General features: G+C 37.4%; 1 protein-coding gene across 1 annotated transcript; it reads left to right on the top strand.

The window, feature by feature from the left end:
- Positions 1-508: 508 nt before the first annotated feature.
- LOC145205235 (uncharacterized) lies at positions 509-16,938 on the top strand. Its single transcript, XM_080077904.1, has 23 exons — positions 509-583; positions 824-1,013; positions 1,816-1,988; positions 3,038-3,179; positions 3,637-3,830; positions 4,420-4,539; positions 4,831-4,950; positions 5,377-5,499; positions 5,862-5,996; positions 6,536-6,682; positions 7,700-7,845; positions 8,255-8,345; positions 9,147-9,268; positions 9,669-9,745; positions 10,938-11,019; positions 11,462-11,669; positions 12,367-12,489; positions 13,052-13,174; positions 14,196-14,318; positions 14,385-14,454; positions 15,315-15,487; positions 16,041-16,153; positions 16,768-16,938. The coding sequence occupies exons 1-23, from the start codon at positions 526-528 to the stop codon at positions 16,852-16,854; spliced, it is 2,940 nt and encodes a 979-aa protein (XP_079934030.1). The 5' UTR covers positions 509-525; the 3' UTR covers positions 16,855-16,938.
- The last annotated feature ends 759 nt before the right edge of the window (positions 16,939-17,697 follow it).

Below are 17,697 nucleotides of genomic sequence, written 5' to 3'. Positions count from 1 at the left end.
ATCAGACCTAGATTTTCCAATTATTAAATCGGCTGCGTTTGCGCATTTGAAAAGCACATATAAAACCAACTTGCTTGTTTTCAAAAATTAGGCTGGTCAGTCAAAGAATAGTTTTTGATTGTGTCTAGATAAACGATACATTAAGTTTTAATGAATTTATAGAAATATTATAAGGGGCATATTCGTAAAGCACAGCGAAAAAATTTGCCTTTCATGGATTATTACTTTTTCGCAGAATTCCGCCCGAAAAAACGCATATCGAACCTTGCCATTTGCTCACAAGCGAATATTTCACCCAACCAGAGGTCTCTGATCGTTTCCTGTCATTGAAACAAATCCCAAAACGAAAATGCGTCATTGATTTGTTTGCGAACCGTTGTGAGGAATAGTTCGACTTTCACTTTTATGTAAGTTAGTGGTAAAGAAAACTCGATATTCAGATTTTTAATTGCAAAAACTGTCCGTTTTTGCTGATATTATTATTTGGTGGTTGTTTATAGATTTGGTAAATCTAGTTTCAAAGTCATGAGTTTACTTTGCTGTATTTTAACGATTGTTCTGCTTATAAACTCTGATTGGCAAGGTAGGTGACTTTTGCTCTTCTGTCATTTCTCAGGTTTTTAGAAAAGGCTAAATTTGTTTAATTCAGCCAAGTTTGTAATTTCTCATTAGTAAAAAAACGAAGAATTTATGATAATAATGAATAGAATAAGGACCACTGGTCTAGGAACGGCACAGTAAGAAATACTCATTTATAGTTTAAACTAAGTTAGAAGACAAAATAGAGCCAGCATGATTGCTTACCATGTATTTTGTTTGACAGTTTCAGCCCAATCATGCAATCAAAACATCTTGATTACACCAGGAATGACAGGACTTATAACATCACCTAACTATCCTGCTACATATGGACCAAAAACTTCCTGCACCTATCAGTTACGCAGTTCGGATCCTGCAAGAACTATTACCATCACCTTCGAAGCTTTTGATCTCGAGCATCATACTCTCTGTCGGTAAGATTATTGACTTCTGGGATCAGTGTAGTAAGCGGTCCGGAATTTTTGGACCTTAACCTGATAGTGCAAGCCTAAAACCCGACCCGAACCCATTTTTTTCAGATTTACCAAGGTCAACTATACAGTATACGGATCTATCGATCATAAGTTTAATGATGTAAATACCGGCCCAAATAGACGTAAAAAGCGACAGTTTTATTGTTCAAACGTTTTTGTATTGTGGTTGGTCTACACCTGTTATATTTCGTACACATGACTTACACCTTGCTATAACCTCATGTTGGTCACGTCTGCGCACCTTTTTATCTGTCGATTTTACGCGACGCTTGTTTCCCACCTTTTTTATCAATCTTTTACGTGACTCAAGTGGACATAAAAAGGTGCAAATGATGTATATCACTGATGATGGCATAAGCATTTGCCGAAACTTTTGAAAAATGCCGCCGTTTTTCTACGTCTATTGGGCCGTTATTTTTATCATTATACCAAGGTCAAGTTATAACAACAGAGGCCTAGTGTACATTCAAGCCAAATAATCCCGTTTCGTTCAAATGTAAGCTTGAAACCGAGCTGAAAAGCCCGGTCCTGTTACAATTCTATCTGGGATGAATATGACTTTATTAAAGCTTGCCACTTGTAACAAATTTGAAAGAAATACCACTTATTTAAATAATGTCATTTGCAAGTAAATTGCTACAACATTGTGTAGCCCAGCTTGGTGACTGTTTCTGTATTACTGCGAAATCACCATGTGAAGTAAAATTAAGTAAGCTCAAATTTGTTTTTGTTTTTCAAATAGGTTCGACTACTTACAAGTATTTGATGGCCCTACCAACCTATCCCCATTACTTGGGAAACATTGCGGAAGTAGGCTGCCTCCCGCTTACAGCAGTTCCGGTCAAGAGCTAACAGTTGTGTTCAAAGCAGACGAATCGACGAGTGGCGATGGTTTCTCCATCCGTTATAGTGCTGGTTTGTTTGTTTGTTTGTTTTATTTATACCCTCGGTTGGCAGACAACCACTTAACGCGTTGTGCTTAAGTCTGTGGAGTTATTTAGCTTTTCGGAGGAGTTGGTGACAATTTAGCTGAATTCATCATATTCTTTGGGTTGGAGCAGTTCGCTTAAGTTTCTTGCTCTGGGAAACACAAGTGACCGAGACTGGATTAGAATCAACAACCTTGTATACACGGGGCTTTTTCGCTAACCACTCTGCTTTTAAATATAGTGGGCGGTACGAATTTGATCATGGGCTAACATTTCTTTGAACAATGATGCAAAAATTAAAAAATTAAAAAGAAGAACTGGTTAAAACAACTCTGATACATTATATATGTGGATACACATTTTTTGATTTTGCTTTGTCGAATGTATTGCACTGTACCTAAGGTACGCCAAGCCGATTAAAAGGCGTTATGCCGAATGAAGCAGGCCTGGCGTACTAAAAGCGTATCGTTATCGTTGGTCTGCATGAACGCTTAGGACTTGTCCTAGAGATTGCTGCATATGTTCGTCTTAGGTTTAATAAAACGGATTTTGTTTTATCCATAACAGTAGGCCAGCGGGTAGTTTCATGTTGGATATTTCCTATACCAGTGGTTCTCAACCTTTCGTGGACTGTGGCCCCATAAAAGTAACCCTGTAAGACCTGTGGCCCCCTAAAAATAGCAATGACAAACTCATGTTGAAATTTGATACTAATTTTGACTTTAAACAGGTCGAGTAAACAAGGATCAGTATAGAGTAAACAAGGATCAGTAATCGTGAAAAACCTCAATATAGACAAATAGTATGTAAAAAAGTCGATTAAATTAGGGCATAAAGTTATTTGCAACACACATTTAATTATGCGCATTGAAAAAGAAAGTGACTTTTATTGGGTGTTTCTGGTGAATCTACACCTGTGGCCCCCCCTGGCGGGCCATGGGCCCTAGTTGAGAACCACTGTCCTATACTGTGAGGCGTCGATTCGCCTAACAATACTACTATTGTTCTGGTTCACTTTCACGTATTTACTTGTAGGTTGTTCTTATCATCTGCAAGACACAAGTGGTGACATTCGATCACCGAGTTACCCTGAAAATTATCCTGACTCAAGCGATTGTCGATACAACATTATTCCAAGAAGTGGAACCCAACTACTACTTTCATTCCTGGACTTTTCGTATGTGCATGTGTTTTTTTTATTCAACACCTAATTATTGATCTTCGTTCAAAAACGAAATCAGCTAATACATCGTCATTCAAATAGTGTGTGCAACATTTGGCAAATGCGAGCTTTTTCTTTCAGATTCTTGACTAGAATTTGAACGCTTACTGCACAACCGAACTATTTGATGTTTAAAACTGAATCGTATATTGTTAATTAGTTAGTAAACCCCATAGCAATATGTATGAAGTATATATAAGCTGCAAAACTACAAATTTGAATGGCTTTGTTAATTTATTATCTTTTATTGGAAGGTTGTAAAAATTTACCAAAAATTTTATCAAAACCAAAAAAATGGCAGAACATTTGGTGCATCACTAGTTTAAATCTATCGTAGTCGGTACACCAAATCCAAAATCTCACATCACAAGACAAACCAGTCTAAAACGTTTAAAAAATCATTTACTTATAGGTTGGAAGACTCAGCTGATTGCAAATTTGACCGTTTGGAACTCTCCGTCCAAGAAGACGCAGCGCTTATCGCTAAATACTGCGGTGACCTACAGCCCTTCAAGAAGCTCATCAACTCATCAAAACTTACTTTAAAGTTTGCTTCTGATCGCTCAGTGTCCAGATCCGGTTTTCACATTCAGTACAGCACTAGCAGTAAGTAGTGTATTCCTGGAGTTTGGTATCACAATAAGAGCTGAGGAAATGTCGATTGAATTTCAGTTAAGGGGTTGTAGGTTGGACTTTTCTAGTCGGGTTTGGGCTTGAGTTGAAACGATGAAACGGCCTTGATTATGGCCTGAAGTAACACTATAGGCCAATTTTTGAACCGCAATTTTAGCTGGGTAAATCGAATTGCTTTGAACTATAAGATTAGTGTAATAGGACGACGTTCAAACTATATCTAACGATCATTCTTGTATTTGATAAATAGAAAAAGAATTTTAATGAATTAAACTGATGATGCATCAACTGTTAAAACGCCTGCAATTAAATGTATTTCTTTGTACAATCGCATTTATTTAAATCCGCCACATAAAGCTTTATAAAACTGCATAACTGCGGAGCACTCTATCATAATCCACCAATTGTGCCATCCACTATTTTGCGCTCCATTACGTTTCAACGTTGCGCAGCTATTTCCGGCTTGGTGATTGCTCAGTGTATTATGTTTTAACCAAGAAAAAACTCAACTTTCCTCAAAAATATTCGCATAAAATTAACCCATAGCGTGTTTCTACACCAGCCGACTGTACAGTCAACAACGGTGGTTGCAGTCATCACTGTCAAGTTATTGTTCCTGGCCAAGTTCGCTGTTACTGTGATCAAGGATATGACGTGGACAAAAACGGTGTCCAGTGTGTTGGTAAGTAACTAGAAACTATAGTAATGCCAATTGTTTGTTTCATTTTTATTCTTGGTGGGCGGGCAACGCTTTTTTGACTTGAGATTTGCAATATGACTTTAATTTAGTTCAACCCACAAAGGGCAATAACACACATACGTTTATTATATTTCTGGCCTATTTCGCTGAAAAATCAAAGTTTTAGTTTAAAGTTAAACACACAAATTGGTGGTTCAAAATTTCAAATGTCATGTCCAATAATCCTTACACTACTTGCTGTGTATTTTGTTTACACTTGTTTTGCGTTTTTAGACATTGACGAGTGTAAGTTATCACTGTGCACCGATCAATGCTCGAACACTCCGGGTTCATTCGTTTGTAGCTGTACTCAACCTGGATATGATCTCTCACCTGATGGAAGAACTTGCTCAGGTAATGTAGACGAATCCGGTTATTTGCATATTCTTTTTAGTTGCATAGAAATAGTAAATCTAAACCTTAGACAAAAGAAAATCGATCGCATCTTTTGAGTAATTGCTTAAAAAGCTTGGAAAGTCAGTTATGCGATTAACCGTATTCATGCATATGTACAGAAACTTAACAATGAAATAAAATAAATTTCTTGTTTGTTTGTGGTTTACAAAAAAACGGCTTCAGATTTGGAAGCAGGGCCCTTAAAGTGCACTTGAAACCTACTATTTTAAGTAACGTTTGTTCAAGCCGCCTTACGACTTTTTGTTAAATCATGAAGCAATGAAAATGTTTTTAAAATAATAATTGACAAAAAAAGGAAACTGAGTTAAAACAACGTTTCACCAACAATTATTCGACTGCACAAAAACGTGCTTGTTCTTGCAGACATGACATGTAGAGACAAGAACGGTGGATGTGAACAATTGTGTCAGTCATCAGGAAATGGTCAATTCACCTGCGCCTGTCATCAAGGCTTTGTGCTTGCCGACGATTTAAGGACATGCAAAGGTAAAACCATTTTTTTTTAAGTTTAACTTACCTACGCAGGAAAACATACATCATGCACTACAAAGAATTGATTATAGCTTTTGTGAAGATAGCGTTAAAACCGGAGTTATTTTAGGTTTCGTTATTTAGGTTTGTAGTTTAACATGCATTACTATTGTGTTTATAGTAATACTAATATTTACTACTATTGTAGTTTTGAGTCTCATTATTAAAAGAAAATGTCAATACAAAAGTATGTTTGTTTTGAAGAAGTGCCATAAAAGCACTGGTAAAAATTGTCTTAACATAACTTTAAAGATAATTCGCGTTACAATGTATAAAATCTTTAAAACCCTAATAACCCTATTTCTTGTGAATGTTAGATGTGAACGAATGCACAACTGACGATTTGAAGTTAAGACATCGTTGCGAACAAACTTGTTTAAATGAAGCAGGCTCATACTTCTGTGACTGTAGAAAAGGCTACAAGCTTGACGACAACGGACGAACTTGCAGTGGTGAGTTACAAGCCATTTCTGTATCGGCCCAAATAAACTTGGACATGCTTTATTAATCAAACGTTTCTGTAAATGCTCATATCATCATCACTGATATGAAGGCCACATCAGTTACACCCAGTTTTTTTTAAGGTTTGGTTTGGGTGACCGCTAAGTAGTTTTAAGAGACCGCAAGTGTTTCATTTAAATACCAAAAAATAGCCATTTCCAAATTTTGGGAAACCGCTGGAGAAATTTGGTGGACCGTTTCAGATCCGTGTATAGTGTTCCAAAGCTAGTGAATTTGCACGTTGTTTTTAACATTTTCTTCAGTTTTTAAACAATACACAGTCAGCAACTGTGTTATTTTAAGTTGTACACTGTGAACGATAAAGACATCTCCCAAATCAATAACAGCTTTCAAACCCAAACCAAAACTTTGTAAAAAAATGCTGATTCAGCCAAAATATTTTAGCTAACAGACAAGCAATACACCACCAGCCAAAAAAAAATTTTTTTTTCGCCCTATTGTATGTACAAAATTTATTTGGTCTTGGCAGATGTTGATGAATGTCCTTCTCATTGGGATGACTGCGACCAGGATTGTAGAAACGTCCCAGGTGGATGGGAATGCTCGTGTTATGAAGGATGGGAAGTTGACCCACTCAAAGATCGAGCATGTGTAAACATTGACGAATGCGACAGAGGTACAACATTCGATTCACTGACCCCAAAAAACTACATTGTCCTTACGGCAGGCTTATAACCAATCCAAGACCTTAATTGCTGCTCTGGCGTAGAAGCTTAAATTTGTGGTAGAGCTACTAACGTAAGAACTCACTGTAGCCAGGTTTTGGAATTTCCGATAGGTGACGCAACAGAGCATAGGCGTTTGACAATAATTGCTGAGTCAGCAATTTGCAGGAATTTGGCTACTTTGAGTTCTTATGTGAGATACTTCTAAATTTGTTGTTTTTGTCATGTTATGACGTCACAGTGACGTGAGATGCTTGTTTCCTGTACATGATAAAATACATGATCTAAAGTTAACATACATTGTGCAAGTTAATTAAAAACATAGCGACGTCACGTAATGGGCGTTATGGCATAATGTACAAACGATGGGTGTGCAATCTGCCCCTGCAAGTTGAATAAAGGTTGTGCAGCTGTCGAAGAAACTTGAATTTTAAATGAAAGGCGACCCACTGAACCATTTTAGCACAGTGCTAGCAAGTAGGAATGGGCCGAGCCGAGCCAGAACCCGAGTACTCGGTACCGAGCATCGATGTTTTTAATGCTCGGTACTCGGCCGAGCAGTTGCACAAACTGTCCCGAGCGTTAAATTTGCATATTCATGCCCTGCTAACATACGAAACTAGTGTTCTAAAGGGTGTCTATGAACAAAAACGAATGAATTTTTAAATGCACTAGATGGTGAAAAAACGGGTATGTACAGCTAAATAAAACACCGCCGGTGACGTAAGAGGCCTTGTAGAGCTAAAACGTAGAAAGTTTTTTTATGCCGTCATAATGCACCGAGCGTGTTCGGCCGAGCACCGAGCGTTAAAGTGAGATGCTCGGTGCTCGAACGAACAGAACATTTGCAGTTTTGGCACATCCCTACTAGCAATCATTTGTTTAGTTTTTAGGAAGATTAATGCCCCGGTGCTATTTTTCTGCAACCTTACAATGCGGCTAGAACCACTTAATACGGATTTTTTTAGGTTTGGCTCCAGAGAATTGTCATGAATGCATCGACACCGTTGGTACCTACACTTGTGTTTGTAACCAAGGGTTTCTTTCCAACGACCAAGAAACCAACTGCACTGACATCGATGAGTGTCTGGATAACAACGGAGACTGCCATCAGGTTTTCTTTCAAATAAATATAAGTCAATTAATATGAAAAGTATGGAGCCATTATATGAAAAGTTTGCATGAGGCTTTATAGCTGGAAACAGCGTGCACTCTAATTAAGTCAATGGATCTATCCGTATGTGTAATACCTGTAATTTAATTTTCCAATCTAACTTTGACACTAGTAGAAAAAGCTTGAATTGTATCAATGCGACTCGTTGTCTTGTCCAAAATGTTTACACCTAACAAGTTCGTTATAACGTATCTCAAGCTACGGAGTCCCATGTTTATAATTTTACTGTTTACAAAGTTTACATAGTTCTACATAAAAAGTTTTTTAGTTGTATATAATACTTCACAGGTGAACCTTAATAGTACCCTATATGTTCATAGATGTTATGTTATTAGTATGTTATATCCAGGTTTGCTTTAACACACCTGGAAGTTACAGATGCGATTGTCAAGCTGGTTATGCTCCTAGAAGCCCAGGATCGAACTTTTGCAGCGACATAAGTAAGTCTCGTTCTTATTGCATGCACAAAGTGTATTCCAGTTATAGTACAGTTATAGTTTTTTTTTTCCCAAAACGGCAATTTGTGAGTTTAAATTACACTCCAATAATTTTGTGATTCGAGTATGTTGTACCAACTCGAATAATTTCCAGAGCGTGACCCGAGTCGAGCATATTTTCTTTTCAAAAAAAAAAACAGAAAATATTAATTAGCGCATGGTTGAAACAAACATTGCTATGACTTACTTTTCATTTTTTGTGTGACATTGTTATGACACTTTCCTTTACCATTGATAGCAGTAGCCTGTTTGTTCAGCTGTTATTTGTTTCTCGCTCAAGCCTTTTATTTTATATTCAGCGAGTATAGCAATAGGCAATAGAATAGTGTTTTTAAACCTTTTTTGGCTTTTTAAACGCAGACACGATCAAAAATTTACGGCACGTCTGTGGCTAATTTACAAACATTTCCAGCTAATGGTGTGTTCAGATTTTAATAAAATACGGTAAACCTGGGTTAAACCAGATTAGGTTAATTCGGATCTTCGCCTAATTCGGACAAAACTTGAGGTACAAATGATTTGTAATATAGTAAGGCTTTAACTGATTTACATCGGTTAATCCGGATCTTGGCCTTATTAATTCCTAAAATTTTGAATATGTTTTTTAACAAATAAACATTTCCAAAGTGATTTCTAAAACATACAATCTATTAGGTATAAGTCGCAGCCCCCGGTTGGACACCAGTGCCATAGACTTGCCTTAAGTAACTCAGATCCCTGTTTGGATAACAACCATCTTTTTAGACGAATGTGCACCGAGCGACGGACGCGGACCTTGTGATCATTATTGCGAAAACTCTCCAGGATCTTTTGAATGCGCATGCGTAGGGGGATTCACCTTGTCTCACGATGGTTTGCAGTGTGAGGCAAGTTCATTATCGCACATGTGTTACATTAGTATTAAAGTTTTTTTACTTCATCGAATCATTGTAAGTTCCGCTTAAATGCATATTGAATTTGATTTCATTTTACAGATTCGAATCACTGGAAGTTCTGGTTAAACAAATATCAGTATTGACATTTATTCAAACGAATTTCAAAAATTCAAGTCAAAAACATGACGAATTAGACTTTATTTTAACATTACTATTTTGACGGGACAGGTAAATTAGCTCGCAGAACCTGGTCTGCCCCAATATTACTTGCGAAGAAAAAACTTGTTTAATGAATATTACGACTAATCATTAGCAAAAGCTTGGCTTATTAGAGTAGCTTATAACCACAATCATCTGTGTTTTACTTCCATGGTTGTTATTTATTTTTCAGGATATTAACGAATGCGAGAATAAAAACGCCGGTTGCCAACAGCAGTGCGTGAATACAGACGGATCCTTTCACTGCAAGTAAGCAAAATTGAAATGCGTTTGGAAAATACTTGGACTTATTTAAAAAAACATGGACTTATTTATGGCATTTAAAAACAAAAATACATGAGTTTAATGGTGAAAATAACGGTGCAAATGCTCATGCCATCATCAGTGATATGAAGGCCACATCAGTTACAACCGTTTATACACACTTTAGTCGCATAAAGGTAATAAAAAGGTGCGCAGAAGCGAGGTGTAAGCCACCTGCGAGTGTGCGTCTGACGAAACAGGTGCAGAGCAACTACGACATACAATATATTTACAAACAAAGAAACAAAAGTAGGACAGCACGTCACATCAAAAAATACGCAATAAGTTATTAGGTATTAAACAGAGGAACCGACTTAGATATACAGAGGAACCGACTTAGAATCAACGTTTAATTTCGGGTTATGGCGTTGAATGGAAATTGATTCCAGTAACATTAGTCGATAGCGGTCCCTGGCTGTTCCAAGCACTTCCGGGTTTTTAAAGTCCACTGCATGGTCTTTGTTGGCCTGAAGGTGTTGACGCACCTCGGACGTTCCACTTCGTTGATGTTCATAAACTCGCGTTCCACGGTTTCGCCTGGTAGTGGACTTTAAAAACCCGGAAGTGCTTGGAACAGCAAGGGACCGCTATCGACTAATGTTACTGGAATCAATTTCCATTCAACGCTATAAACCGGAATTAAACGTTGATTCTATGTCGGTTCCTCTGTATTTGTTTAATACCTAATTAACTTATTGCGTATTTTTGATGTGACGTGCTGTCCTACTATTGATTCTTTGCTTGTAAATATATTGTATGTCGTAGTTGCTCTGCACCTGTTTCGTCAGACGCACACTCGCAGGTGGCTTACACCTCGCTTCTGCGCACCTTTTTATCATTCCTTTTTGCGACTAAAGTGTATATAAACGGGTGTAACTGATGTGGCCTTCATATCACTGATGATGGCATGAGCATTTGCCGAAACGTTTGAACAAAAAAGCATGTCGCTTTTTAAGTCTATTTGGGTCGTTATTTTCACCATTATACGTATGAACAGATCCGTATGTAGTGTTCCAAAAATACATGAGGCATTTGAAAATGGGTCTTTAAATCTATCTTGTCAAAATATTTTTCTGTCGTCTTATATACTAGTGCTAAAATACAAACACCAGTAAATGTTCTTCTGCAAAATATTCAGATGCTTTGTTGGATACGGGCTCGTCAACGGCACTTGTACCGACATAGACGAATGTCAATTACACCCGTGCGACCAAAGTGTGGTAAGTTAAACAAAACTACAATAATCTTGACTAAAACACTACAGGTATTTAAGTAAGTACAACATTCGTACTTTAGTAGTTACTAAGCGGCATTTAAAGTATTTTCAAGAAACTTCCGTCATTTTTGTAGCTTGTGGCATTTGCCCTGATAAGGGATAGGATTAAAATCAGAATATATAAAGCAATACATTTTGTTGGTACAAAGCGGCGTACTATATGATTTATATATCAGTATGCCGTGATCGCTGGTCTGCATGAACGCTTTGGGGCTGATACCATAGGTTATTACTTTATGTTCATCTCACTTCAAACTTTTTAAACTAAAACACCTTTAAGGGCCAAAAATGAACTTCAAAGTAACTCAAGGACCGCGTAGTAGAAATTTTTGTTACAGCTAACAATATAATACCTTAGTTGGTAAAAACGTTTCAATATTTCACAGAAAGCCAGTTGCACTAACACAGCAGGAAGCTTTTTATGCGAATGTCCTCCGGGTTACACGGTCGAAAACGTCACCACCTGTCAAGATGTCGACGAATGTGCGTTTGATAATCACGGCTGTTCCCAGTTGTGTCACAACCTCCCTGGCTCTTACCAATGTCTCTGCCATGTTGGCTATTATGCTCCTTCTGGTCAAACGCATTGTGTCGGTAAGTATCATATGCTAGCAATCAACTGTCTGGATAATGTCTTTTTAAACGTTGCACGTTCAAATGACTTTTTCTGCTTTTGATTTTGTATTACAATCTCTTGTTTTTTTATCCCGAGTTAGCGGAATTAAGCACCCCATTAAACGTTTTCATGAGTCGTGAGACATTTTACTTTGTGGAACACCATGACTTGAAAAGTAGTGTAATCAAAACCTAACTGCCAATAAGCTTGTGTAAACCTGCACTGATGATGACAACAGCTGTTGTTGGGATCAGCCCTGAAGCATCACTGAGTCCAGGAAACACTCCTGTCCCGGGTTTGAACCCAGCCGCTAGATGGATTTTTCTAGTCTGTGCCTCGCCACATGGGAATGTTTGGGAGACCGACTTGATTCGGTAGAACGACTTCAATGGGCCTGGCGTATTATGAATTGTATGTCTGTTTCATTTTACTTTTGGGGCAGCGACGTATGAATACGTAATGCTCACAATAATCCGATTTTAAGATGCCTGTTTTTTATTGCAAGTTCATATTTTATTTTATTGTTTCGTCTTACAGAGTTGGTGACTTCAATTTAGATGTAGTTGTCCTTTCTATTTCCTTTAATGTTTTGCTGCGGGACTTTGTTTATTGACATGATCGGTTGTTATATTCTTGTACCATTCTAGTTTTTCTTTGAATTTTTTTCTATTTTAGACATCGACGAGTGCATGTTATCTCCAACCCTTTGCAACCAAACTTGTGTTAACACTGAAGGCAGATTTCACTGCGAATGTAATGATGGATTTTACCTACTTGGAGACGGTCACAATTGCTCAGGTATCATATATTTGTGACTTTCTTAACACGGATACTTTACAAGTATCTTTTTCACGGTACAAAAATGCTATAGTAGCAGTATAAAAGGCCAAAAAAAGATTTGTTAAAACGTTGGCGTTATAGGATACCTAGGTTGAAACCTACTTCAACTGTAGGCCTACTTATCCGTATGCTTATCCATGTTGACTATGTGCGTACGACTATTTTCTTTGTTTAAAGCTGTTTAATGTTGACTTAAATTTTGAAATAAATTGAACAACTGAATGCAATGCAACATTTTCCAGCTATACAGACCCGTTTATTTATCCCTGTATTTATAACATTTTTGGTTGGTTTAACTCTTTACTGACACCAGTGGTGGGATTCAGCCGGTTCGCACCGGTTTTATAGAACCGTCACACGAAATTTTATGAGATCAGCGAACCGGTTAGCATTACTGGTTACTGCCAATTGACTTTTTGTAACAAAACCGACTGAAAAATGTGACTTTTGTGGTAGAACTGGCTGACAAAAAACTTAATTCCACCACTGATTAACACCATTTATATTTAATATTGTACAGATATAGACGAGTGTGCAACATCTGATCATCACTGTGAACAGGTTTGTTTTAACGAGATTGGATTTCACACTTGCCATTGCTTCCCAGGCTACATACTCAATGCGGACAACGCAACTTGTTCAGGTATAGTGCAATGCAGAGCTGTAAGTCTGGCAGGGCTTTTCGGACCGGGTTCGGGCTTAGGTTTCTTAAAAAAGGGCCTGATTCGGGCGTGACTTTACACTCTGTGTCAGTTTGTTTGATAAATTTAACTAGCTTAGTAGCCACTTGCAGGACCTGACTTAATGTTAAACAGCCATAAAACGCCTTGTTCAAAACCAAATGTCTATTATTGTATTTGTGATTGTTGTCTTGGTCTTTCCTGAGACTTAAATGTATAGGCCTGCCAATCAAACTTTCGGGCCTAAACGGGCTTCTCAAAAACGATTCGGGTTCGGACCGGGTTCAGACTCCAATATCGGGCCCGTTTACAACTCTGGTGCAATGTTTTATTGAATTCAGCTTTAGAAACATCACTACTGTAAGTTAAAAAGCACAAAAGTTGAGAAGGTTAACATTATTTTCCTGTCGTACCCCATCTTCTTTTCCCAACACGAATGGTAAGTTTTTAGCCTACCCTTGACTTGTTCTACCAACGTCCCACCCTCAGTCGTGTTTAGCTACAATGCGCCAACCTCACTTCTTATGAGCCCAAGTCACATAACGCATTGTAATGACGGTGTAGCTGCCGCGCGTTCGGCTCTCTTTTACCAATTGTGCCTTTACGAAAACAAGGCAAAAGTTCGAAAACACCTCTCGAACTAACAACTTCAGGCCTTCCTGGGTTTGTTATTTATCGCCCTATTTCAAGAGTTTACAGCTCGTTTTATGCAATGGACGACAAGCGTAATAAAAATAATGACGTAACCCATTTCATTTTCGAGTTTTGAGTAAAGAAAAAGGCATACACAACAGGCATTTTAACCCCATATATATGTTTCTTCAAAACATAGTTTTCAGACGTGAAATAAACTATTGACAGCTAACACTTTGACTATCTTTTAATGTGTAATATGAAGCTATCTTCATGAACCACTAGGTGAGAACCACTGACCTAGCTGGTGGTGGTTATTTGGTTCACCAATATTACTTGATACCTTTTCAGACATTGAAGAGTGTGTTGCTGGTTCGTCTGGTTGTTCTGATGGTTGCAGGAATACAATTGGATCTTTTGAATGCTTTTGTGATGGTGGTTTCCTACTTGGTGATGATAACAGAACGTGTGAAGGTAAATGACTTATATTCTATACTTTTGGCACTTTTTTTCAAAGTAGCTTAACCAGTTGATTTGCAGATTTCAACGAATGCTCGATGAATAACGGTGGATGTCAACACATCTGCACTAATTCTAATGGATCTTACAGGTATAAGTGACATTTTGTATGTTTAGTTTAACTTGGAATATGTTTGGTTTGAAACGCTAAGATTCGAATCCTAAGTTGTTTAATTTGCACAAGATAATTAGTTAATTACGTTTAGAATTATATTTGCTAAAATAAACATCTAAATCTGAAGTAATTTAATTTTGTAAACTCTTATTCGTAAATAATGTTTAGTTACGCCCATTATTAAGTTGTTTAGATAATGAAAGTAATACAATGTTAATACGGCGTGGAAAATGGAATAGGGTGTTAAAGAATGGAGTGGCAGTTAAAACTATTTACTAGTATTTTATTCCATGGACTGGTATTTTAAACCCTAGGTTGGTACCTTAAACCATTAAGTTTCTTTTTAAACCATTAATTGGTATTTTAAACAATGGACTGGTGTTTTTAACCGTTTTTTGAACCATTAACTGGTATTTTAAACCATATACTGGTATTTGAAACCATGTACTGGTATTTGAAACCATGTACTGGTATTTAAAACCATAAACTGGTGTTTTAAACCATTAACTGGTAGTTTAAGTAATGGATTTGTAGTTAAACCATGACTGGTATTGAAAGCCACGGACTCGTATTTTAAACCATGCACTGGTACCTTAAACCATTATCTGGTATTTTAAACCATGTATTGATATTTTAAACCATACACTGGTATTTTGAACCATAGACTGGTATTTTAAACCATGTACTTGTGTTTTAAACCATTAACTGGTATTTTAAATGGTGGATTTGTAGTTTAAACCATGAACCGGCATTTTAAACCATGGACTGGTATTTTAAACTGTGCACTGGTATTTTCAAGTATGACTTTCCCAACTTAATTGTGGTTATTTTCACAGCTGTGGCTGCGACCCTGGCTTTGTGTTTGACGGACGCCACAACTGCACCGACATCAATGAGTGTGCAAATAACAACGGGGGTTGTAATCAGACTTGTATCAATTTTGATGGCTCTTACGATTGCGGTTGCCTTCCTACCTATAAACTGCTTGCTGACAACGAAACTTGCACACGTAACATTTGTTTAATATCATACTTTTTTTAATAGTTGGTTAGGTTCAAAAATATATGTATATATTAGAGAGGTAGAAATTAGGGCACCAAATGGCGCGGATTTCTTCTCAATCAAACCATACCTGAATATTTATAGCAGCTAGGTAGAAGTATATGCAAGAAATATGTGAAATAAATGTGTTTGTAGTTTATTAAGCTTAGTGATTAACACATTTAACTGAAAATAAGCTATTGCTGCCAGGCATAATATCAAGTTTATGGAGCTCTTGTGGCAATTGTATTTTTATTTCGACGTCCGACACAGGTCGCTTTCATCAGGATAAATAACACTGAATGCGCGTAGTGCAATCCAGGATAACAAAATGTCACAAGGCAATTAAAACATTTCTCGATAACGAATGAATTATTTGGTTTTCATGTTAGGACAAAAAATGATGACCAAATAGTAAGACCTGTTTTGATTACCTATTGAGTTTCTATGAGTATGACACCCAATGGAATATTATGCGATAAACTACAGTACACAATAAAACAAACAAAATTACATTTCAGTTTGTCCAACTTGTGATGATTATCGACAAATCACAGTGGATGTCACCGAGAACAATCGTCTCGCGGAAATTGCTCGGCAGTTGCGAGATAGAAATCAGGCTCTTAGTGCACAGGTAATTTAATCTTGTTTGCCTTTTTTTGTTCAAACCAAGACATTGAACTTTAGCCGAGTGTAACTAAAAAAATTCAAAGTTACTTTTAAAACACAAGTCAGGATTAAGACACTTCAAACAGACCAGCGATTCCCAACCTGTGGGTCGCGACCTCAATTGGGGGCGCCTGAGAATTTGCCTGAGGTCGCTTTAGGCAGTTGCTCCCAACTGGTTTTAAGCCATGGACAACTAGGCCCAAGAAAATAAACTCAAGAACGTCTTGTTTGTCGAAAAAAATATATTCGGTTTTAATAGCCTATTTAGCCTACCAATTTTATCCTTGTGGTCACCGCAACTTAAGCAAATGTAATCAAGGGGCCACTGCACCAGAAAGGTTGTGAACCGCTGGTATATACAAACCCCAAATCAACCATTATTGTAAAAAAACATATTTGATTTTGAAATTTTCTGTGTTTTACGAAGTTAAAACATCCGCAAAAGATTTACAAAACAAACTATATAACTTAGTACCACTTGTAGACTTGTTCTGCGACAACTGCAAGCTTAAGTACAATGTCCGGGTTAAAATAATATGCTTTTAGGCATCAATCAATTAAACTTGTTTAAAATCTTAGATCACAAGTCTTACATCGAGAATTCAATGGTTGGAAGCTCATATCAGCAGTACACGAGAGTTGCCTCCCCCGGATGCAACTAAATAAACTCAACTCAATTTCTAAAAATTGCATTCATTCATTACTCGCAATCGCTCCTATTTCATCAACAATAAACCATATCCATTCATAGCGTTTGTTTCCAACCGAAATGTAGACTGTAATTAACCTGCGAACGGGTTGCTTCAGTCTCGGGCGCTTTTATTGCCCTTTTAAAATGTTTTGATGATTGGAGCGTGTGAAACTATCAACTAATGTCTTAGGGCTTCAATATGGAATTAGGTTGTTCATGACACTGGTAGAAGGTAGTGATGGGACGATACCAGGTTTTGAAGCGAGTACCGATACCGAGTACGAGTACCACATGTATATACCTTCGATACCGAGTACCGAGTACGATTACCGAGTACTTAAGTACATTGTTGTACTTAGTTATAAATCACTGGCTAATTTATCTACCATAGTCGGGCTACAGGTGCACACACGCACATGCGGAAAAATGTAATCTCCACACGATAGCGAAAAAAATATACGTAACCGGGCGGAACTTTTTCCCGATTTTGTGTTGTCCAAAGCAAATTTGGCATAAAGTTGCCTGTGTTTTTGTGTTGTAAACCGACCTTCGGTACTCGCGTGTTGGTATCGAAAACAGGGACAAAATATTTCGATACCGAGTACGAGTATCGATACCACTGAAATCGTTCGATACCATCGATACCGAGTACCGAGTACCGGGTACCCGTCCCATCACTACTAGAAGGTGATTCTGCGGGTCTGGTCTGCAAATGCAAATGGTACCGTAAGCCAAAATTTAGTTCCCCAGAAAAAAGATTTAAAAACAGTGAAATAAAAATGGTGTTGTTTATAAATATGTTAGTTGTTAAGTATTTC

Source organism: Phallusia mammillata, chromosome 8 (genome assembly GCF_965637545.1).
Source record: "Phallusia mammillata chromosome 8, kaPhaMamm4.hap1.1, whole genome shotgun sequence".
NCBI lineage: Eukaryota > Metazoa > Chordata > Ascidiacea > Phlebobranchia > Ascidiidae > Phallusia > Phallusia mammillata.
Note: the sequence above shows the minus strand (reverse complement) of the source record. Positions and strands in the feature narration are given on the sequence as shown.